The following is a 24,317-nucleotide window of genomic DNA, read 5'->3' as shown; positions in this document are numbered from 1 at the left end:
ATCTTGTACACAGATCATCCCTAAGTGCAACCAATGCCGTTTCTGTCCTATATCCAAGCCTGAATTATGAAGACTGCTAAAGTTTTGGATAATCCATTTCATCCAGAAACCTCTGGAGCTGCCACACAGCCACCCTCTCCAGAAACTTCCCCCAAAAGGAAGATGGGTTGATCTTTGGATGACCTCAGAGGTCATCTAGTCCAACCCCCTATTCAAGCAGGAGACCCTTACAGAATCATAGAATCACAGAGTTGGAGGGCACCTTGGAGGTCCAGAGATGAAGCACCCATGACGTCTGGTGGAAAGCAGTTCCACTGGTGAATTGTTCTCACTGTTAGGAAGTTTCTCCTTAATCCCAAATTGTTTCTCCCCTTGATGAATTTCTGTCCATTCTTGGAAACCATCCAAGGAGAGAAGCAACCTAGAACCAAGGTGAGACCCCCCCCACCCTCTCACCCGCAGAGGGCAAAGCGTGATCCCTCCAGGGAGACCAAAATTTGGAATTGTGGGCGGGGGAGATGGAATTGAGGAGGATAATTGTGGGGGGGGGGTTGTCGGAAGAAGGAGTTGCTTCCCTACTCCCGATTTGTGGTCTCACCTTATTTGGCTGCCAGGAGAGAATTCAGCAGCCTTCAGAAAAGGAGCAATTGTTGCTAAGTTCCCTGCTTTTCTCCTCCTTCCCCCCCTCCAACCTGAAGTTCCCTTTCCTACCAAGGAAGATGGGATCCTAAACATCCCAGGATCCCCTTCCCAATGTTAGGATCTCATCTACTAACGTCCTTCCATTAGCCCCCCCTCTCCTCCCCCATTGACTTTGCTAACATTAGGATCTCCGCTGCCCCATCCATCCGTTGGCATTCCCCACAGACAAGGAACCTCTTGCTCTCGGCTGCTCCCTGACCCGCTTCCCCACCACAGGCCCAGGAGGAGCTCTGCCCTCGCCCCGCTCCACCCTGCGGCCCTGGGGAATGCCCGCTTGGGGGTCCTGGGGCTTCTGTGGGGTCCCACCTGGTTGAAGGGATCCGGAATACTGGGTGGCAGGTGGATCTGCCAGTCCTCCTCTGCTTCTGCTTCTGCTTCTGCTTCTGCTTCTGCTTCTGCTTCTGCTTCTGCTTCTGCTTCTGCTTCTGCTTCTGCTTCTGCTTCTGCTTCTGCTCCGCCAGATCTCCCCGGCCTTTGAACTGCGGGTGGAGTTTATCTTGGGAACAAAGTCCACAGGAAACCCGATGAGACAATAGACCTTTCCAGCCGCATCTCATCAGCTCTTCTGGGTTTCCTATCCTAAAAAGGGTCCCTGAAATGGGGACAACCTTTCCTCCCCGTCCTTGGAGGTCTTCTTCAGTGTCTGCTCCAGCCTGGGAGGCTGGGGAAAAGGATGAGGGAAACAGAGGGTCTTCCTCAAAGCAGGAGACCCTGGGAAGCCCCTTACCTGCCCTTCCCCCTGAGCCCGGAAGGGGGTGCAGCTGCCGCCCACTTCCTCCAAAGGCTGGACCACCGCTCTGCCCGTCCAGTCCCGGGTTCAAGGCTCAGCCTGGGAATTGTAAGGAAAGCCTCGTCTTCTGCTTTCTCTTCAGGGCGTTCAGAAAACGAAAGAGAAAAGACCAGGAAAAAACAAACAAAAAAGTTCGTTTCCTCTTGAATGATTCATGTGGAAGTCTCTGTACTTTGCAAGAAAAAATAAACAGGAAATGTGTTTGAGAAATGAGTTCCACAACCGTCCAGCAGAGGGCAGCAAAGACCTCTCTTGGGCCTTCACTCCTCTAGGCAGATGTTTCCAAACTCCACAACTTTAAGATTTCTGGACTTCAACTCCCAGAATTAAACCATCAGCATTGCAGAGTGGGGAATCCTGGGAGCTGAAGTCCACAAGCCTTAAAGTTGCCAAGTGTGGAGACCCCCCTGCTCTGTAGAGCTGCTTCTGCTCATAGGGAATTTGACTGACATTCCTCCAGAATGTGGAGTATTCCAAGAGAGAGAAGAGTTGGGGTCTTCTGGAAGGAGGCAGGTCTTCCTCCCACTGCCCCCCCCGTCTATCTTCCCTTGTTAAGGTTAGAGACCCTCCCCACTCTCCACCCCATGGTTATCCCCCTGGGACCTCCCATTGGTCTGAGGGGAGGGGTCCAGAGGTGGACCTCGGACTTTGAGGCTCTCTCTGAAACAACTGAGATTGGCAGACTCCGATGATGCTCTCAGAAATCGCATTGATTTTCAGGAGTGTCCGTCAGATGTCGTCAAAAGTTGATTTGATTTAGAGAAAGGGCAAAAACTGTGGTTGCAAAATTATAAAATAATAATGTCAACTGCATATAAGGAAAATTTGTATAAGATGTTTTACAGGTGGCATTTACCCCTGACGAGAATAGCCAGAATGTTCAAGAATAAATCCGAAAAGTGTTGGAAATGTCATCAGACACCGGGCTCATATTACCATATGTGGTGGACATATGTAGAAGCTAAAAGATACTGGACTAAAATCCACACGTTGGAAAAAATGACAAAAAGACACATAGACTTTAAACCAGACATTTTTTTTTTTTAATTAGGGATGGTGCCAGAAACATACAATAGAGAATTGAGATATTTGATTGTGAAAGTTTTAACAGCGGCTAGAATTGTGTTTGCTAAAAATTGGAAAAATGAGAAAGTACCAACTCAAGACGAAGTGATCAGGAAGATTATGGAATGTGCTGAAATGAGTAGATTGACATTTGAAATTGGAGAACAAGAAGACAAACAATATTATAAAATATGGGATTTATTTTATCTATGGCTAGATAATAAAACATGGAAATGAAATATGAAACATGAAATGAATGTTATAAATATAATATTTGAAAATAATTTTTATGAAGCAATTAAGCCATAGTTAAATAAAGGATAAATGAGGATACTTATTTGTTTGATATATGAGAAAGCAGATACTTATTAAACTTTGAATATGGGGACGAAGCACAAAAGATTTGTAACCGGTAGACACACTGTTTGCAATTGTATTGAATGATGGATTGATGTTTTACGTTTTGTTTTTAAATAATTTTTTTTTTTCAAAAAAAAGAAAGTTGAGATGGTGCCTCGGGCCTCTCTCTCTCTCTCCCTTTCCCTCCAGCCTCTCTATTTTTTCCTCAGGCCCCAGAAAAACCGAAGGCACGGGTACAGTATAGGTGGGACCTCAATCAACAGTAGTAACTGTGAGAGGATCTTGGAGTCCTAGTGGACAACCATTTAGATATGAGCCAGCCGTGTGCAGCAGCTGCACACAAGCCGACACAATCCTAAATTGCATTAACAGAGGGATAGAATCAAGACCACGTGAAGTGTTAATACCGCTTTATAAGGCCTTGGTAAGGCCACACTTGGAATCCTGCACCCAGTTTTGGTCGCCACCATGTAAAAGAGATGTTGAGGCTCTAGAAAGCGTGCAGAGAAGAGCAACCAAGATCATTAGGTGGCTAAACCATAGAAAGAAACTGGGTCTGTCTAGCTTGATGAAAAGAAGGACTAGAGGGGATATGATGGCAGTGTTCCAATATTTGAGGGGCTGCCCCAAAGAAGAGGGGGTCAACCTATTCTCCAAAGCACCTGAAGGCAGGACAAGAAGCAAAGGGTGGAAACTAATCGAGGAGAGAAGCAACCTGGAACTAAGGAGGAATCTCCTAAGGGTGAGGACAATAAATCAGTGGAACAACTTGCCTCCAGAAGTTGTAAATGCTCCAACACTGGAGGCTTTTAAGAGGAGATTCGATAACTCATTGTCTGAGGTGGTATAGGATTGCCTGCCTAAGAAGGGGGATGGACTAGAAGACCTCCAAGGTCCCTTCCAGCTCTATTCTGCTTGATTGGACGTCTGCTTGATATGGAGGTGGATCTTCTCAGCTTCCTCAGAGATCCAGCAGGCCTCACCTCTCACATTTCCTCTTCCTTGGCTTTAGAATCCCCGAATCCCAGAGTTGGAAGGGATCAGCTCAGTTTCAGCAACTGGCTTTTCTCCTCCCCTGAGGGCAACTCTGAAAGAGGAAGTTGAAGTGGAAAGTGAAAGCTCCAGTTCAGCTGAAGCATTTCTGAGAAATCTCCACAGATCCTGGAAAGCGAAAGTAGGGCTCGTTGTTAAGCAAGGAAGCTGGCTTGACCGAGGGGCCAGCAAATAGATCCTGCCTCTGTGGGACAGAGATTTATCTCAGCGTCCCTGCCGCTGTGGGGCAGCAGAGAAAGGGGTCAGCCGGGAGGAGTCCTGCGGTTCCGTCAAATGAGATATTGGCTTGTTTTTTGGGGGGATCTTCTGAATTTCTCCGAGAACTTTGACACTGAATGTCCTCAGAGCCGGCAAAGTTTCAAAGTAGCCTCTCTCTCTCTCTCTCTCTCTCTCTCTCTCACTCACTCACACACACACACACACACACACCCCTTGTGGATTGTGTGACTTTACCCACCCCCACCCCCTTGAACAATGTTCTGCAATTGACCCTTCTGCAGGGAGTGTGGGAGTGTAGTTGGATGGATGGATGGACAGATTGGTGAATGATAGATGGGTGGAGAGATGAATGGATGGATGGAGTGATGGAGAGGGATGGATGAATAGATGCATGGATGGATGGATGCAGGGATGGAGAGATGGATGGACAGATGGATGGGTGGGTGGGTGGATAAATACATGGATGGATGGAAGGATGGATGGATGGATGGATGGATGGATGGATGGATACACAGATGGATGTTTAGATAGATGGATGACATGATCATACCATTCTTTCTCCCTGGGCTTGAGGAGATCACCAGTGACTGGACAATCAAGGAAGAAGTGATGGAGGATGCCTGCTGGATCTCTGAGCAAGCCAAGATGTCCCAAAGGAAGTTCTAAAAAGACCTTGGATTGTTTGGACCTTCTCAAGCTATGGAACCTCCTTAAGAAAATGGGAGTCCTAGACCATCTCGTTGTCCTGGTGTGAAATCCATGCTCAGGGCTGGAAGCAGAGGCTGGACCAAATGCAATGGAGTAGACCGGAGGTGCCTACAAGACGGAGAGAGGTTCTACTGCTCCGTGGTGGCACCCTCTCAACCTTTTGACCACGTCCTGCAGATACTCCTGAAAATCATGGTGATTTCCCCCATGATCCGAGTCCAAAAATCTCAGGAACTCACCCTCCTATCTCGGGAGAGACCCTCTGAAGTCCGAGGTGCAGCTGGGGACACACACACACCCCTCAGACCCACCGAAGTGCCCCAAGGGATAACCAGGAGAGGACGATGGAAGTGGAAAGGATGCTAATGTTGGCAGTGAGTGCCATCAGTGCAATGAAGACATCCCCCCTTCCAGGTCCATCTTCCTTACACATGCACACACACAATGCACACAATCACATCCTTTGATTTCTTCAACCAGGAACTCTCCGTTCCCCCAGTCTGACATCTTTTAAGGGAAGCTCCCCCTCCTCTCCCCTGGGACCCCAGGTTGGAGCACGGTTAAAGGAAGGAGAAGCAGACCTTAAAGAGAGGGGGGTCACTGTTCCCCCCTTTTTTTGAAAAGGACGGAGAGATCGAGCGGCGAAGCAGAGAAGGAGAGCAGCAGATCCACCCTCCGCCGGGGATTCCTGATCCCTGCAACCAGGTGAGACCCCTCCCCAGAAGCTCTGAGAGTTAGGGGCAGCGGAGTGGAGTGGGGCGAGGGAAGGGCTTCTTCTGGGCCTCCGGTGGGAAGCAAGCCAAGGAGCTGCCCCTTTGACCCGAGGACGAGCGGTCCTTCCTTTCTGGGGGAAGCAAATGGGTGGGTGGGGGGAGCTGAGACCCTCCTCTGAGGAAAAGCAAGCAGAGAAGGGAGGAGGGAGGTGGAGTGGAAGAGACGAACAATCAACTGCTTGTTTTCAGAAGTTGTGGGGGCTTCAATTTTATTTATGATTTTTTTCTTTAACATCCAAACGTGCTTGGGGAACCGTGTATTGTCTGGGTTAATATACTTTGCATACAATTCTGATAATGATATTACCATTTAAATATACATAATCATAATCTTTCAATTTTGAATATTTGTGTATACATAGTAATTATAATAGGCTATTATATTTCAGGATACATAATGCTATTTTCCCAATTTCTACTTTCGACTTCTTTTCTTCTAATATTTCTTGCGTTGGTGGCTTCTCAGCCTGATATACCTCAAATGATTGACAGATGGGAAGCCCGGGAGTGTCTGTGCTTCCAAAGGGACAGGGGTCCAAGATGGGAGAGAATTAGGCTGTGGGGCCGGTTGATACTGGGGTGGGGTGGGGGGCAGGATTTTCACGTGGCTTTGAAGAAAGTCCTGTCATCCAAGGGGAGAAACTGGGTTCTCAGGAGAAGGAATTGGCTCAGGGAGACTCAGCCATGAGTCTCAGGTACTTTGGAAGTCACCTGGCGAGGGCTGGATTAGAACACAGAACAGAAGGAAGGAAATGGAGGGCCTTTGGGAGAGTTGCCACTGTGGAGCAGAGGATCAATCAGTCTCTACAAAACAACCAGGACTTGAGTTTTTCCTTGAACTTCTCCGCCATCAGCATGTCTTCCGTGTAATAAGGAGCATCCCCATTCTTCTGCACCAGTTGATCAATCATGGTCATCAGCTGGGCCACCTGAGCCTCTCGTTCTTCTCCTGTGGCCTTGTTGTCGAAAGCCAAGAACCGGTTCCCACAATGGTATGCCTCTTCCCTAAAACAGACACCTTCCCCAGATATGTATTCCTCCAGAGACCTTCCGTCCAGGTCCTCTTTCCGGGTGAACAAGAGGATCATGTAATTCAGGGCCCTAAAGCTGAACATCTCTCTGATCAGCTGAGCCACTTCCCTCTCCTCATGGGAGAAACGGCCAGGACGCACGATGCGCAGAATGACATGTGGACCCGGGGAGCAAAACTTCATACACTTGCTCACTTCGGGAAGAGTTTCTCTCATGGGATAGCCAGTGTCCAAGATGCCAGGTGTATCGACCACCACAACCTTCCTGCCATTCAGCTGTGCCTCTTCTCTTTGGCAAGTTTTGGTCAGTAGTCTAAGTGACATCCCAGACACAAAGGCTTTTCTTCCCAGAATTGTGTTTCCTGTTGCACTTTTCCCGTTTCCGCCTTTGCCCACAAGGACGATCCTCCGCTCAGGTCCTACCAAACGGGGAAACAAGAAGGAGACGTGGTCAGCAGCTCCATCATTTTTCCCACCCCACCCCCACCCTGCCAGCCCCCAGGGCTCATGGCTTTACCTCCGAAGTTTGCAGTCCTACCCAGAGGAGTCGCCCAGGACAGATCTGGCGGTTTCTGCATGAAAAGAGAAACAGAATCAGCCAAAGGAGAAGCTGCCTTGCTCAGAAGTGGCCAGGAAGTGTCCTCTCCCAGAACGAACAGGCAGGACCTGAAGGGGCCTTAAAAGAGGGTCACCCCCTCCTCACTGCCCTTGAGGCAGTCATCGGATCCCTTCCCCCCTTTTTATGCAACCCTTCAAACTTTTGGATTCTGCACTTTGGGGCTTTCGGGAACAGTGGGCATTGATGCCCCAAATGGCTGGCAGTTCCCCGCAGCCAATGCGATGCTGAAGGGATCCTGTTCTCTGGGCCTTCAGCTGCAATTCCAGAATGACACCAAGTGCTCCCCAGACCCTCGTCCTCCGGGTTCCTCTCCCACCTGTCTCTTTGCTGGTAGGAATCCTTCCCGGGGGTTGAGGGGAAGCTCTGTGGTGGAGGCTCTTTGTTCCAACCCCTTCCATCCTGGGCAAGCAACGTTTGCTGGAAATGCTGATTGCACCCATGCATGCCTGCCCCCACCTGATGCTGCCTCCTAGGATACTTCCCTGCCCTTTGGCACTCCTGTCAGGTCTGCCATCTCCAACATATGCAGCTTTGCTGGCATTTTGCCATGAAATGTAGGGAGAAGTCAGGGTGATAGGAGGGGGGAATGACAGGGTGTCAGGAACCAGAGGTGTTAGTCTGGAACAGTCCAGCTGATCAAGGACAGTGCTGGGAAGATGGAATGCAATGGGAGATGTAAAAAATGCAGGCCTTGCTTGTGCTGTCACCAGTGATGGGATTCAACCAGTTCGCACCACTTCGGGAGAACCGGTGGTTAACTTTCTGAACAGTTTGGCAAACTGGTTGTTGGAAGAAATCATTAGGGCACAGAACCGGTTGTTAAATTACTTGAATCCCACCACTGGCTGTAACCACTTGACTTTGACCACTAAAACCAACACCTTCAATTCAACGATGGAATCGAGGGTCTTTCTTTCCTAAATGATCCAGTCGGGACAAGCCTGACAGTCTATGTTCAAGACCTCAAGGGCCCATCCCTCCAGCAATCTTGCTGAATTCAAGCAACTCTGATGCTCCCTCATCCCAAGCATAGGTGACTTGGATCAGGCCTGGCCCCCCCTAGGAGTTTCCCCCAAGTAGCCCTGCCAGGTCCCACTCAGCCTTGGGACACTCTGATGTGCTTGTCCCGTAAGTTGGGCTCCAACTACAGCCGGTTGACGTATCTCCCCCAATTCTCGGAAACAGTTCTCTGCAAAGTCTCCATCAGCTCAGAGACCTGCCTCTCCTGCTCAGCTCCCACAGCCCAATGATTGAACCCACAGACGGATCAGGCCCCACAGAGCCTCGTTGTTGGACTAAGAGGAGGAAGAGGAGCTGCTTTTGATTCTTGGGAGCCTAAAGATTTGGAGGATCGAGTAGAGACAGAGCGACATTCTCTCTTTGGTATTTTGGTGTGGTGAGTATTTTTTCTCTCGCTTTGACTTTTACATCTCCTATGTGGGACAAACAGGAAGGCAATTAAAAACAAGGGTTTGTGAATATCAACTAGAACTTAAACAGCACAACCAAAAATCCCTGATCTCGACCCACATTGACAATGAACAACAGCAGTTCGATTGGGAAGGAACAAAAATCATCGGCCATATCAGCACCCACCACACACATGAATTTATTGAAGTCTGGTATTCTATCAAAAGGGATGCAGTGGCTCAGTGGCTAAGACACTGAGCTTGTCGATCAAAAGGTTGGCAGTTCAGCGGTTCGAATCCCTAGTGCCGCGTAACGGGGTGATTTCCCATTACTTGTCACAGCTTCTGCCAACCTAGCAGTTCGAAAGTAGGTAAAAAATGCAAGTAGAAAAATAGGGACCACCTTTGGTGGAAAGGTTACAGCGTTCCGTGCGCCTTTGGCATTCAGTCATGCCGGTCACATGACCACGGAGACGTCTTCGGACAGCGCTGGCTTTTTGGCTTTGAAACGGAGATGAGCACCGCCCCCTAGAGTCGGGAACGACTAGCACATATGTGCGAGGGGAACCTTTACCTTCTTATTCTACCAAAGGAGCAATTCACAAGCATATGGATCTAGATCCAGGATATGAATACATAAGAAACCAGACTATTCGAACGACCAATCAACAAGCGAACCAATCAGCTGCTCAGAATTCAAATATAGCTCCAAAGGAACAACCAATCACACGACCTACTGACCTACTGACCCACAAGACATTGATAAGCTAAGAAAAATAGGACAAGAAAATCCTGCTGATGACGTTACCTAGCCTGGTAATGAAATGTTCAGAAATGAAATTGAAACAAGCTTGGAGAGTAAACCTTGGCCAACATCTCATATGTCTCCAGCTTCCAGAATGGACTTCCAGGCACCCCTTCACACAAGCCAGAGCATGAGGGTCCCCAATTACACCTACACACCCGAACTGCAGCCATAAATTTTTGAATCCCACCATGAAGTCAAATGGGATCAAATTATTCTCCAGAGCACCATAGGCAGGGGCGAAATGCTACCGGTTTGCTCCAGTTCGAGCAAACCGGTAGTAAAAGAAAAAGCTACCGGGAGGACTTCCAGTGGCATCGCAGGCGCTGACAGATGCTCCTTTCGGACCGTCAGCCCCGCGATTTTGTTAAAACCGCCAAGACAGTGCAAATCAGCTGTCTGGCGGCTTGGAAACCTTCCCCTCAACAATGCAATCAACATTCAGATTCAAAATAAGCTTAAAGCAGGCAGAACAAAAACAGGAGTCCTAGCAACTGCAAGTACTGAACTTTAACTCTGTGTCTATATTTCTTCCTTCTAAGACTTTTAAAATGAAAGCAAAAATGGCGCCTGAACTGTAACAGGGCATGAAAGTGAAAGTGATAGTGAAAGTGATAGTTAACATCGTTAGCGCTTCTGAGGCTGTTTAAGATTGCTGGGTTCTACAACAAAGAAAGAAAGATTTAAAGTGGAAAGGCTACACTTTGGACTTTAAATAAACTATAATACTTTAAAAAGATTTTAAAATATTTGGATTTATTGATTTGGTTGCTGTAGGAAGTATAAATTGAAAGCTAAAAATGGCTTCTAAGCAGATAAAATCTGGCTTTAAAAGTGCTGGAGGATCGCCAGCACAACCATCAAAACTACAATCTTTGTCTACTTCAAACCCACAAATATTGACTTTGGAAGTTCTACAGGAATCTCTGCAGGACGCTTTGAAGCAACAAACCTCTTTTTTAGAGGAGAAAATTAAGGGAGTGTTTGAAGAAATGGCTGAAATTAAAGAAGTTATACAAATTCGGAATAAGGAAATAAGAGAAGACATAGTAATGGCATTTCAGGGTCTGGCAAAACACATTGAATTGTTGGATGAAAGAGTAGAAGAAATTAACCAGTCCAATCTGAATTTGGAAAATAAAATGGATGAAGTTCAGACCAAGGTGGAAAGGGCAGACGATGAAGTGGTGATGTTACAGTATAGCGCGATGGAATTTGCCCTGAGAGTAAGAGGTTTGAGAGAACACAATCGAGAGAACTTGAGAGAGATCTTTGCAGAGGCTTTTGCATAGATAATGGGGAGCAACAAGCAGATCTCTCATTGCAAATTGACAAAATATATCGTGCTAATTCCTGGTTTGCCAGACAGAATCAATTGCCAAGAGACATTGTGATTTATTTTACAACGAGGAGGACCCGAAATGAAATTTTACAAGCTTTCTGTAAAAATATACTTCAAATTGCAGGACAAGAGGTTTTAGTGCTGAAAGAAATTTCCCCAAAAATGTTGAGAAGCAGAAAGGAGTTTGCTTTCTTGGTGGATGAACTTAGAAAACGACAGATTCAGTTTAGATGGGATGTTCCAGTTGGACTGATGGTGAATTATATGGGAGAAAGGTATCGCCTTAACACAATTTGGAAGGCAAGAAATTTTTATACTAATGTATTAAAGGCTGGATGCCCACCATCTCAGGAAATGAGGAGAAGAAAAGAAGAGCTGGCAATACAGGGACAGAAGGAAAGTAAACAGCCACAAGCTGCAGGAGAGACCTCGCTTATTGAAGAAGATTTATTGCGAAGGTTGTTGAGAGTGTGGTTGCGCAACAGCCTCCGCAGTACCTGGATGAAACCGTGTATCTAGACCCATGCCGGTTCAGCTTCAGGCCTGGATACAGCACGGAAATGGCATTGGTCGCGTTGGTTGATGATCTCTGGAGGGCTCGGGACAGGGGTTGTTCCTCTGTTCTGGTCCTATTAGATCTCTCAACAGTTTTTGATACCATCAACCATGGTATCATGCTGCACCAGCTGGAGGGATTGGGGTAGGAGGCACTGTGTTGCGGTGGTTCTCCTCCTATCTCTCTGACCGGTCACAGTCTGTGTTGGCAGAGGGGCAGAGGTCGACCTCGAGGTGCCTTGTTTGTGGGGTGCCACAAGGGTCGGTCCTCTCGCCACTCCTGTTCAACATTTATGTGAAGCCACTGGGTGAGATCATCCGTGGATTTGGGGTGCGGTGCCATCTGTACGCTGATGACACTCAGCTGTACATCTCCACCCCAAATCACCCCAACGATGCCCTTGAAGTGATGTCCCAGTGTCTGGAGGCCGTGCAGGTCTGGATGGGGAGGAACAGGCTTCGACTCAACCCTTCCAAGACCGAGTGGCTGTGGATGCCGGCATCCCGATATAGCCAGCTGATGCCATCGCTGGCTATTGGGGGCGAGTCATTGACCCCCACAGAGGGTGCTCGCAACTTGGGATCCTCCTGGACACACGGCTGTCTTTAGAAGAGCACACAATGGCCGTTGCCAGATGGGCTTTTTATCAAATTCGCCTGATACGCCAGTTGTACCCCTTTCTGAGTCGGGATTCCTTATGCACAGTCACTCATGCTCTCATCACTTCTCGCCTGGACTACTGCAACGCTCTCTACATGGGGCTCCCCTTGAGGAGCACCCAGAGGCTCCAACTGGTCCAGAATGCGGCCGCACAGGTGATTACGGGAGCGACATGGCGCTCCCATATAAGACCTCTCCTGCGCGAGCTGCACTGGCTCCCAGTGGTCTTCCAGGAGCGCTTCAAGGTGTTGGTTCTCACCTTTAAAGCACTCCATGGCTTAGGGCCAGGGTATTTACGAGACCGCCTTCTGCTACCGATAACCTCCCACTGGCCAATACGCTCTCACAGAGAGGGCCTCCTCAGGGTGCCGTCGGTCAGGCAATGTCTGCTGGCGTCCCCCAGGGGGAGAGCCTTTTGTGTGGGAGCACCCGCCCTCTGGAATGAGCTACCTCCTGGAATACGGTTGATACCGGATCTCCGCACTTTCCGTAAGGCCCTGAAGACGTTTTTATTTCGGCAAGCCAGCCTGGCCTGAATAGGTTTTATGGGTTAGTTTTTAATTGTATAGCTTGGGGTTTTAAATTAGGAGGCCGATTAATTTAATTTATTTTTAGTTATCTTAACTTTTATATTGTATGTTATTTTAATTTTCGGCTGTTCACTGACCTGAGTCCCTTCAGGGAGAAGGGCGGTATATAAATTCAATAAATAATAATAATAATAATAATAATAATAATAATAATAATAATAATAATAATAATAATAATAATAATAATAATAAAAAAGATCATAGTCAACCTAAGAATTATAGGCCAATATTGCTTTTAAATACTGATTATAAGATTTTTGCTGAAATACTAGCAAATAGGTTAATGGTAATTATGCGACAAATGATTCATAATGACCAATCTGGATTTATAAGTGGGAGACAAATGAAAGGTAATGTAAGACAAATTGTAAACTTATTGGAATATTTGGAAAGGAACAACCAAGTCCCTGCAGCACTTATCTTTTTGGATGCGGAGAAGGCATTTGATTAATTGAATTGGCAATTTTTATTGAAAATAATAGAAAAGATGCAGTGTGGAGAATACTTTACACAATCTATTAGGGCAATATATCAGAGACAAACAGCACAAATAATTAATGGTGGTTTAACAGAAACTTTTAAAATTGAAAAAGGAACAAGACAGGGATGCCCCTTATCACCATTATTGCTTATTTTAACTTTGGAACCTTTACTGAATAAAATACGAGGGTCAAATAAAATAAAGGGAATTAAAATTAGACATCATGACTATAGATTAAGAGCATTTGCGGATGACTTGGTTGTTACTTTAACCCAACCAGTACAATCAGTTACAGGCTTACTGGATATAATTAGCCAATACGGTCAAATGTCTGGATTTAAAATAAATAAACAAAAAACAAAGATAATAGCTAAAAATATGACGGTAAAGCAAAAAGAAGAACTAGAAAGACTAACAGGATTTGAAATAGTAAAAAAGGTTAAATATTTAGGGGTATATATTACAGCCTCAAATGTAAAATTATATAAAAATGATTATGAATTGCTATGGCAAAAAATACAGAAAGAGATGGAGAATTGGGGAAAACTACAATTATCTCTGTTGGGGAGAATAGCAGCAATAAAAATGAATGTTTTACCTAGGTTTTTATTTTTGTTTCAAATGATACCAATACTTAAGAAAGATGATAATTTGAGGGAATGGCAGAAGGGTATTAATAATTTTGTTTGGGCAGGGAAAAGACCGAGATAATGCAAGATATATGTGAAAGAGAAGGTCTTAAAATGCCTAATCTAAGATTATACTATGAAGCAGCTGTTTTAATAATAATTAGTGAGTGGATTAATTCAACAGAAGAAAGAATATTGAATATTGAAGGATATGATTTGTTATATGGCTGGCATGCTTATTTATTATATGACAAAAAGGTGGATAAGACCTTTAAAAGCCATATACTAAGGAATGCCTTGTTACGAGCTTGGAAGAAGTATCAATATAAGTTAAATTATAAGATACCTATATGGGCAATACCCAGACATGAGGTAGAGAATATAAGTGTAGAACAAAAGCAAGAGGTGATTACCTATAAAGAGCTTCTTAAAATGGAAGGCGGTATATTGCAGTTAAAAATCTATAAAGGCATTAAAAGAAGAAAAAATAATTCAAACTTGGTTTCAGTATGGACAGTTGCAAGCTAGATGGAAAGAAGACCAGAGAATTGGTATCATGCAGAAGGAGGAAAATTTGGTAAAACAAATTAGAGATCAAAGCCAAATGCATATAAAAAGATTATATAATATATTGATAGAAATAGACTCAGAAACGGAATTAGTTAAGGATTGCATGATAAATGGGGCACAAAACATTCAGGAACCAATAATGATGGAAACTTGGGAGAAAATATGGGTTAGAAATTTAAAATTTACGCAAGCACAAAATTTAAGAGAAAATGTTTATAAAATGTTCTATAGATGGCATTTAGATCCTAAAAAGTTGGCTTGTATGTATCCAAATTTGCAATCTAAGTGTTGGAGATGTGATTGTGATGATGCTACTTATTATCACATATGGTGGACTTGTAAAAAAGTTAAAGTATTTTAGATTAAAATATGGTGAATTATCCAAAATATTCTTAAAAAGAAGATAAAGTTTACTCCACAATTGTTTTTGTTGGGTATAATCACAGATTATACGGTTATAGAGACTAAATTGATTTTAAATTTAATAACTGCAGCTAGACTTTTGGTAGCACAATATTGGAAGAAGGAAGATTTGCCTACTATTGAAGAATGGACATTAAAAGTGGCCAATTTGGCAGAAATGGTGAAAATTTCAGCATATTTGAAAGATCATTCACAAGAAAGATATATATCGGAATGGAGAAGATGGATTGATTATATTCAAAACAAATATCGGAAAAGTATCAAATAGCTAATGAATGAATAGAAAAGTTAAGAGTATGTATATTTAGTTAAGTAAAAGGCGAGTTAAAGTGTCGAGGGGGGGATAGGAATCTGTAGTTAGTTAGTTTAGCTTAGCATATGATTGTTAATTGTTTTACCCTGTATTTTGTTCTGGGAAGTCCGGGGGGGGCAAGGGGGGCGGGGAGGGGGGGAAGGAAGGGGGGGAAGGGGAAATATTTGAATTTTTTTTCTTTTTTGTAAAACTTTTTAATAAAAAAAGAAAGAAAAGGAAAAAAAAGAACTGGTAGCAAACTGGTTCGGATTTCACCACTGACCAGAAGGCAGAGCAAGAAACAATGGCTGGGAATTAATCCAAAAGAGAAGCAAGAGAAACAGGACAAAGCAGGGATTCTAAGAATCTCTCTTTTACAGTCGGAATGTGGGAAGCGGTACCAGAGGTTCCAAACACTGTAGGAGATGCCAGGGAATTCTCTCTGCTCTCCTCCTCACATTCACCCAGAAGAGAATTACCTGTTCAGTCTTCTCTGCAGGATAGATGCAAGTGGTCTCCTCACTCCATCGGCTGATCTCAAGATGTGTCACAGCAGCACATCGGAATTGGTACTGAGTAGTGAGGTGCACATTTTCTAGGGTGAATTCATTCTTAGAACCTTCTACATGGAGACTTTTCCAGTTCTCCTCTCCTGCAGCCCGATATGCCACTTGGTACCCAGAGATTGAACCCATCGCTTCGGCCATTGGATTAATAGTGATCAGGAAACTATTTGGTTTGACAGGCTGAACCTTAAGAGAGGGAGGACTTCTAAGAGCAGCTTCCAGCTCCTGACGTTCCTTGAGGATGTCCATGGTCAAGGTTAAACTTTTGGTCTCCACCATCTTTAAAGAGTCAAAGAAATCCTTCATGCTCTCAGTGCTCATTTTCCAGAACATTTCAGCAACCGCATTACGGCTTCCTCCATTTTGGGTGGGAGCAAAGAGAGCTGAATGGTTGAATCTGAAGTGCAGAGGGGTTCCTGACTCATCCTGAGCACACGGCAGGTCAGCCTCCTTGAGGGCCTCCAGGACAGGTGGGGTCCCCCCATCCGCAAAGGTGATCAGGAGTTGGATGTTATCCTTCACATCTTTTCCCAACATGGAGAGCATGGAATCAAAGACACATTTCTGGGCATGAGTTGAATGGGAAAGGAAGGCTTGGGCCACCAAGCAGATGGCATCCACGTGGTCAATGCCCCCTGGGGTGGAGAAAAACTCCAGGAGCTGTTTCTCAACCAGTTTGTCTTGCTCTGCATCGCCAAATCCTGGCGTGTCAATGATGGTGAGAGAATAGGGAATTCGGAAACATTTCTGATGGTTCACCATGTAGGCTGTCACTTCAGACGTCCTGCTTCCAGCTTTACTTCTTTGGGTGATTTCATGAATGAGTTTGAATCTGAAATTATCTTCCCACTGGACACCCAGAATATAATTGATCATCCCGTTGATCAGAGTGGTTTTCCCAGACAGGGTTGCTCCCATCACCAGGATGACTTTGTTGGGCACTTCCAGGCTCTCCTTTCCAAGCTGGTACATGAGACAGGAGGTGGAGGCAACTGAGGGGACTTCCTCCAGAGTAAGTGCAAACACTAATGGCTGGCTGTCCTCCACCAGGAACCTTTTCTGAAGGAACTGTTGGGCTATGTTGTCTCTGCCTTCTTTTTCCAGTGATGTGGAGACCTCCAACTCCTCACTGGGGACACCCAGAGTTCCATTATCACACACGGCCAACACCCGTATTCTGTACACTGTCTGGGGATTCAGACCTTCGATAGAGTAAAATTCTGTTTTTCTCCCAGTCCTTTTTTCAGCCCATTGGTCCTTCCCAACTCCAGCCTCCACCGTTCTGTACTCCACCTTGTACTCCTTGACCACAATTCCTGAGGCAACGATGCTGGGACTCATCCAGGCCACAGACATGACAGAAGATGCTGCAGTGACCATTCTTAATTCCTCAGGAGGGCTGGTGGGAAGGGTCTTTATGGGTGGGCTCAGGTCACTGGTTCTACCATGGCCTACCTTGCAACAAGCAGCATACTGGAACTGGTACTCTGTGTTTGGAGGTAGATCTTTCAGCAGGAACATCTCCCTGTTGTCCTCTGTCCTCATGGTCTTCCAGTTATCTTCCCCTGCAACCTTGTACTTTACCAGATAGTTGGAGATGGAAGCCTTTCCATATTCAGCTGGCTGAAACTTCAGTTGAATGCTGTCGTGTCTCAGTTCACTGATCAGGAATTGGAGTGGTTTTGAGGGCAACTCATAGTTCTTGCTGACCAGCTCTCCATCCTCATAAAAGTGTATTGAGGCTCCTGGGGTGTCCACATCTGGTTTTGAGGCCACAACAAAGCGGACCTTCTCATTGGATTGATTGATACTGAAAAAGTCTTTGATGGATTTTGCAGCTTGGCGAGAATTGCGGGTCCTCTCCTTGTCTTCAAACCAGGCCATGCCTTCCTTCACCCCAGGACTGGATCTTGTGGACTTGGTTGATTCTTGCAAGAATTGCTCCTGAAGCCACTTCTGTAAGCTCAACAGAAATGGCTCCTCTTCACGTAAAGAAATGAATGTAAAGGAGACCACATGTACATTCTGGGGGTCCAGAACTATTTCTTCCAGCTTGTTCTGAGATGAGATAACTTCTATATTATTTAGAATAGTCAGATAAGATTTGACAAAGTTAATTTCTCTTTTTTTGCTGTCCAGAAATTGATGGAGTCTTTGGCTGTTGAAGGGCGACTGGTTGACGGACATCAAGAGGTCCACCAGGGTCCCTTCCTCCTGCCCTCCTCCCCGGATGGAAGGCAACATTCTGGCCAGCTCTTTCTGGAAAGTCTGCCTGTGTTGCTTGCAGAGATCCTTGAACTGCTGGATCTTCCTCTGGATCTCAGGAAAGGTCTCAGCAATGGGATTCTTGGCTAGATCGTTGCTTTGCATATGGATTTCATTGAGATCCTCCAAGATCATTTTAGCATCAAAGATCAACGTTAGGCTGATCTCACGGACCATCTTAGCTGCTGTGGTGTCCAGCTTGGTCAGAGGGTAGAGCCAGACCCTCATAGGCACAGCCTTCTCCCCATCTTTCCCTAACATTTTTGGGAGAGTTTCATAAACTTTCATGGCATCTTGGAAAGTGACTGGATTTCTCTCCAAAGAAAAGTCTCCATGGAATTTGCACCTGAACTTCAGAGCATCCTCTTTCTCCTTCGCAGTCAGTTGGACCTCTGCTTCTCCTCCAATAGATATTTCCTTCGTGAGTGTAGCCCGGAGGTTTCCCTCTATATTTTTTACCATCTCCTTTGAAGAAACTTCTCGGTCAAAGACAAAAAAGGCCTGGGCTCCATAGAGGATGGCGGTGACCACATGGGTGGCTGTGCCATGCTCAAAGACGGCTTTGTGAGAGATATTCTGGATTCCTAGGTGGTTCATTGTCAGCTGTTCATACCTGGTGGTGGTTTTGTACTGAACGGTGACTCTGGCCTGTTTCTTGGACTTCTTTTTGTCATGAAGATACTTGGCTGACCCTCCCACTTCAACCAGCCCTCCCAGGAAACTGGCCGTGAGGGAGGCTGAGATGTCCAGGGCAGAGCTCTTATCATCTATGCTGTCGGATGCAATGATTTCAGATTCAGTTTTGGGCTGAGGCTTGATGGTCAGGTCCTTCTGAAGAGAGTCGTAATCCCAAAGGGTGACTCCTGCATGGAACAGAAGAAAACAGGGACATGAATTGAACACTGTCTTCCAAAACACCTGCAGCTGGACAGAGGAGCTCCAGAGAGATGGGACAAGGGAGACATCATTTCCTCTAGTGGGCTCCTTCATTTGTTCTGTCTGACCATCACCTGCATGTTTTGCAAAATACCACAAACTCCAAAGGCTTTTGACTGAGTAGAGGGGAATGGGAACTGCTATGCACCTCTTGATCTCCACTCCCTGGAGAAACTGTGATTTTCATCACATGTTCTGACGTGATTTCTCTGTTCAGACCCCCCTCAGGAAAGGCACATCCCTCACTTCACCACTCTGTGAGATCTGAACTCCTTTTTAAAATCATTTACCAAACCATTTCAGTGACTTTGGTTCGGGAGAGGAAAATTCATCCCACGATTGGCAGTCAAGGGTGCCCCGCTGTGTGCCTGGCCAAAGGGTGGATATGCATTCCTAGGCAGAAGTCCCTACTTGCCTAGCTGCTACCATATTTTCCCCCAAAAAGCCCCACCCTGATTTTGTTGGGGTGGTGGTGGGCTTAATATAACTCTTCCCCCAAAATAAACCCGGTTGTTGGGTGTGGCCCACCGGCCCCTTGGTGCAGTGCAGATACTGCTAATTCTGGCCGCAGAGGCAGAGTGGGGGGAGAGAGAGGTGATCCAGATGTGCCGCACAGTTGCCTGGCTCCCAGGAGGCTCGTGGGAGGCTTATGCAGCATCACGGGCAGAGGGTGGAGATGGAGGCATGGGGGGTGGGGGAACAATCCTGATGCCTACTCCATGCAGCCACAAGCAAGCCCAGAGAAAAACCGGACTTCCCTTTGCCGCTTGGCACAGCACTGATACTGTTAAGTCCAAGGGCAGAGGGAGATGCAGTGGGGAGGAAGGAGATTGTTTCAAGGTAGATTTATTCGTCAGTAAAAGCCCCCTCTCCCCCCTTAACAAACCATCATTACAGGTATATATCTACATAAGGCAGGAACCATAACTACCTCACAGACGCAGCTGAAGGCAGCTCCTCGAGAGTCAGGAATACATCTCAAACAGATCCTGCCAAGGCTGCAGACATAAACCCTGTAACAGAGATCTGGACAGGCTGCATGGCTGCGTGTCAGCTTTGGAAGCCATATTAGCCCTGGAAGTTTCCACGCTGCCACCTTCTCATGTGTGGGAAAGTAGGAGGGGGGATTCAGTAGAGGGAATGTAGTTAGACAAAATAGCATTCTTCCTTTCGGTCAAGGTCGTGACAGTCCTGCATCTGGAGAAGGAGTGGTCGGAGTGATGTCTCAAGATGGGACGGATGGGGATTGGGACGTGTGAGGGACCGATGGGTGCAGGGGATGGATTTGGGGGTCTTGAGTCACTGAGGGAAAACCCGGAACTCTCAGATTTGGGCTTTTCCAGATGTGCCAGTATATCTATTCTAATAAATGGAACGTTGAGAAAATGCTTGCCTTGGAGTTTTTAATTGGAGTTGGGGTTTTCTGGAACGCTGACACTGCGTGGCTCACAGGAGGAGAGTAGGAGGCTTGTGCGGCAGCACCGGCAAGAGGTGGAGGAGGAGAGTGGGGGCAGCCAATCCTGATGCCCCGCACAGACGCCTATCCGGCAGGGCCACACACAAACCAAGTCACAGTGGGACAGAGCGGGTGGCACATTGGGATTGCCTGCCTCCCCCCCACCCCCAGCCCCGTGCCTCTGGCTTTACCTGGCTTCACCCCACACTATTCACCCAGAGGGAGACGAAGCTTCATCTGTTTGCAAATGGGACACTTTGAAACAGAGCTAATTGCTCCTTTTCAAAGTCTCCCATTTGCAAGCAGGTGAAGCTTTGAGCGTCCCTCATTTCTCTGTCCGGGCAAAAAGTGTTTGGGCGCCTATGGATCACTTGCTAATGGAGCATTTTGGCTGGCTGCGTCGCTTGGCCTCCTGCTCCAGTGCTGGGCTGGTACGGGAAGAAGTGAGCCAGTGGCCACGTGGACTCCTACTGCGCATGCAGGTGCTGACGCAGTGAGGCAGTGGTCAGAGCGTAGAGCCACGGGGCTCCTAAGGGGAGCCGGTGTGCATGTCGGGCACTTCCATGCCTGCCTCGTCATGGTGGCACTCAAAAAGTTAAGACACTCCCGAAAATAAGCCCTAGTGCTTATTTAAGGGCCCAAAAGAAAATAAGACCGGGTCTTATTTTGGGGGAAATACGGGTATTAGCAGGCCATGGGCCCAGGAGTCCCACTCTGAAGCATCGCTGGGCTGAGCCCATGCACTGATGGCAGCTCCAGTCTTCTTCCTGCCAGAGTTTCCCGCAGGAGATGCCCATCCGCTTCTTGTCTTCCGGCTCCTACCTGGGATGAGGGTATCCCTGCGGCAGTCGTACAGCATCCCCAGCTGGAAGGGGCGGCCCAGGGCTGGGGTCTCAATGGGGGCCTCTGCCTGGGCCATGCTTGGCTCCTGAGTGCCGCTGGTCCTTCTGGTTCCCTGTAAGAGAGGAGAAACTTCTGGAGGATGCCAGAACTGACCGATGACTCTCCGAGGGGACGCAGGATGTGGCCACCCTCCACCCACTGATGTCGGTTTGCTTTGTCAGGGAATTCCACACCTTCTGTGTCCAAAGGGAGTCAGAAAACTCTGACGTGAACTTGAAGTTTTATAACAACGAATATATATTTATAAGATGCGGCAAACAAGGCGGCCAGGGGAGCAGGAGCATCGTGAGGTAAATCATCAGGTAAACCCCAGAACAGCAGAGACAGAAGAAAAAAGGCGGGAAAAAGAGAAACTCCCCCTTCTCCCCCAGCAACCAATCATAACATAGATTGCCTCAGGCAGGGGCCCACGGTGCCTTCCAACCAATCAGCGACAACCATGCTCTCTGGCCCAGTGTACACTTTGCTGTTTGAGTTATTAAAGGAAATATCTTAGAACAGGGGTGTCAAACTCACGTTGTCACATCGTCGTTACGTGACGTATTGGGACTTTCCCCCCTTCGCTAAACAGTGGGTGCGGGTGGCTTCGGGCCGTGAGTTTGACACCCGTGTCTTAGAACTACTCCAATTTTATAGCTGGGTAGCATTTAAACCGAGTTGTCCCGCAAGATCTTTGTGTCTTTGTATGCTCCATGGCTTTGTGATGACATCAGCCAAGTTGTTTTCTGGTGGAGAATAAATTAGGTCTATTCAGTGGTGGGCTGCAAATTTTTTAACAACTGGTTCTCTGGCTGGGTAGGCGTGGCCAGTTGATCATGTGACTGGGGGGTGATGTCACTCATCACACCCAGCCCGCCTCCTGTCCACCTGCCTCAAAGGCAGAGGTAGGATTCAGCCGGTTAGGACTAATCCCACCACTGGATGGCCCCGCCCCTTCCCATTGTTCAGCCTGTTTTTTGGCCGTTTTGGGGGGCGTTTTCAGGCCATTTTTTAGGGCTGTCCCAAAAAACAGGCCGAAAACCAGGAGGGGGAGGGGCCAGCCAGTGGTGGGAATTGCCGGTTCTCCAAACTGCGCCTAATCTTAACTACCGGTTTGCCAGAACCGGTGCGAACCTCTGGGTCTATTGCATTTTCTTTCATTGCTTCTCTTGACGTAATAAATACTTTAGGTCAACATGTTTGCTTCTCTCTCACCTGTTGCCATTTGTGTACATGTTGTGTTATCTTCAAACACTGGTTTCATGCTCTTTGCTTCACTATCCACATCCTTTAACTATTGTGTCTACCGTGATAACTCTGAACACAATTCTGACAATGCTATGAGCTCCGCCTCAGCCGTGGAATTGGCAACGGAAGTCAGTTTTCTCGATGGCCAGCCAACTAGTCGCCTGTTTGCACACATGACAATACAGTCCTGAGGTTGACCTTGTATCTTGTACACAGATCATCCATAAGTGCAACCAATGCCGTTTCTGTCCTATATCCAAGCCTGAATTATGAAGACTGCTAAAGTTTTGGATAATCCATTTCATCCAGAAACCTCTGGAGCTGCCACACAGCCACCCTCTCCAGAAACTTCCCCCAAAAGGAAGATGGGTTGATCTTTGGATGACCTCAGAGGTCATCTAGTCCAACCCCCTGCTCATGGATGAGACCCTTACAGAATCATAGAATCACAGAGTTGGAGGGCACCTTGGAGGTCCAGAGATGAAGCACCCATGACGTCTGGTGGAAAGCAGTTCCACTGGTGAATTGTTCTCACTGTTAGGAAGTTTCTCCTTAATCCCAAATTGTTTCTCCCCTTGATGAATTTCTGTCCATTCTTGGAAACCATCCAAGGAGAGAAGCAACTTAGAACCAAGGTGAGACCCCCCCCACCCTCTCACCCGCAGAGGGCAAAGCGTGATCCCTCCAGGGAGACCAAAATTTGGAATTGTGGGCGGGGGAGATGGAATTGAGGAGGATAATTGGGGGAGGAGGGTTGTCGGAAGAAGGAGTTGCTTCCCTACTCCCGATTTGTGGTCTCACCTTATTTGGCTGCCAGGAGAGAATTCAGCAGCCTTCAGAAAAGGAGCAATTGTTGCTAAGTTCCCTGCTTTTCTCCTCCTTCCCCCCCTCCAACCTGAAGTTGCCTTTCCTACCAAGGAAGATGGGATCCTAAACATCCCAGGATCCCCTTCCCAATGTTAGGATCTCATCTACTAACGTCCTTCCATTAGCCCCCCTCCCCTCCCCCATTGACTTTGCTAACATTAGGATCTCCGCTGCCCTTGGGAAGCCCCTTACCTGCCCTTCCCCCTGACCCCGGCAAGGGGGTGCAGCTGCCGCCCACTTCCTCCAAAGGCTGGACCACCGCTCTGCCCGTCCAGTCCCGGGTTCAAGGCTCAGCCTGGGAATTGTAAGGAAAGCCTCGTCTTCTGCTTTCTCTTCAGGGCGTTCAGAAAACGAAAGAGAAAAGACCAGGAAAAAACAAACAAAAAAGTTCGTTTCCTCTTGAATGATTCATGTGGAAGTCTCTGTACTTTGCAAGAAAAAATAAACAGGAAACGTGTTTGAGAAATGAGTTCCACAACCGTCCAGCAGAGGGCAGCAAAGACCTCTCTTGGGCCTTCACTCCTCTAGGCAGATGTTTCCAAACTCCACAACTTTAAGATTTCTGGACTTCAACTCCCAGAATTAAACCATCAGCATTGCAGAGTGGGGAATCCTGGGAGCTGAAGTCCACAAGCCTTAAAGTTGCCAAGTGTGGAGACCCCCCTGCTCTGTAGAGCTGCTTCTGCTCATAGGGAATTTGACTGACATTCCTCCAGAATGTGGAGTATTCCAAGAGAGAGAAGAGTTGGGGTCTTCTGGAAGGAGGCAGGTCTTCCTCCCACTGCCCCCCCGTCTATCTTCCCTTGTTAAGGTTAGAGACCCTCCCCACTCTCCACCCCATGGTTATCCCCCTGGGACCTCCCATTGGTCTGAGGGGAGGGGTCCAGAGGGGGACCTCGGACTTTGAGGCTCTCTCTGAAACAACTGAGATTGGCAGACTCCGATGATGCTCTCAGAAATCGCATTGATTTTCAGGAGTGTCCGTCAGATGTCGTCAAAAGTTGATTTGATTTAGAGAAA

The 24,317-nt window shown here is 47.0% G+C and overlaps 2 protein-coding genes across 2 annotated transcripts in view; both read right to left on the bottom strand.

Moving 5' to 3' along the window:
- The window catches only part of LOC117658294 (uncharacterized), a 42,700-nt gene extending 41,517 nt beyond the window's left edge, over window positions 1–1,183 (bottom strand). The window contains exon 1 of the mRNA XM_087894342.1: window positions 1,009–1,183. The gene's annotated coding sequence lies outside the window, so the exon portion shown is untranslated. The remainder of the gene's footprint in view (window positions 1–1,008) is intronic.
- Window positions 1,184–5,849: 4,666 nt separating this feature from the next.
- LOC148114440 (uncharacterized) lies at window positions 5,850–23,777 on the bottom strand. The gene is made up of 5 exons (XM_087894339.1): window positions 23,490–23,777; window positions 21,123–21,255; window positions 15,557–18,771; window positions 7,219–7,273; window positions 5,850–7,120 (listed from the first exon to the last, which is right to left on the bottom strand). The coding sequence occupies exons 2-5, from the start codon at window positions 21,217–21,219 to the stop codon at window positions 6,468–6,470; spliced, it is 4,020 nt and encodes a 1,339-aa protein (XP_087750465.1). The 5' UTR covers window positions 21,220–21,255; window positions 23,490–23,777; the 3' UTR covers window positions 5,850–6,467.
- Window positions 23,778–24,317: the final 540 nt, after the last annotated feature.

Source organism: Pantherophis guttatus, chromosome 4 (assembly GCF_059756535.1).
Source record: "Pantherophis guttatus breed Tessera chromosome 4, ASM5975653v1, whole genome shotgun sequence".
Taxonomy (NCBI): domain Eukaryota; kingdom Metazoa; phylum Chordata; class Lepidosauria; order Squamata; family Colubridae; genus Pantherophis; species Pantherophis guttatus.
Note: the sequence above shows the minus strand (reverse complement) of the source record. Positions and strands in the feature narration are given on the sequence as shown.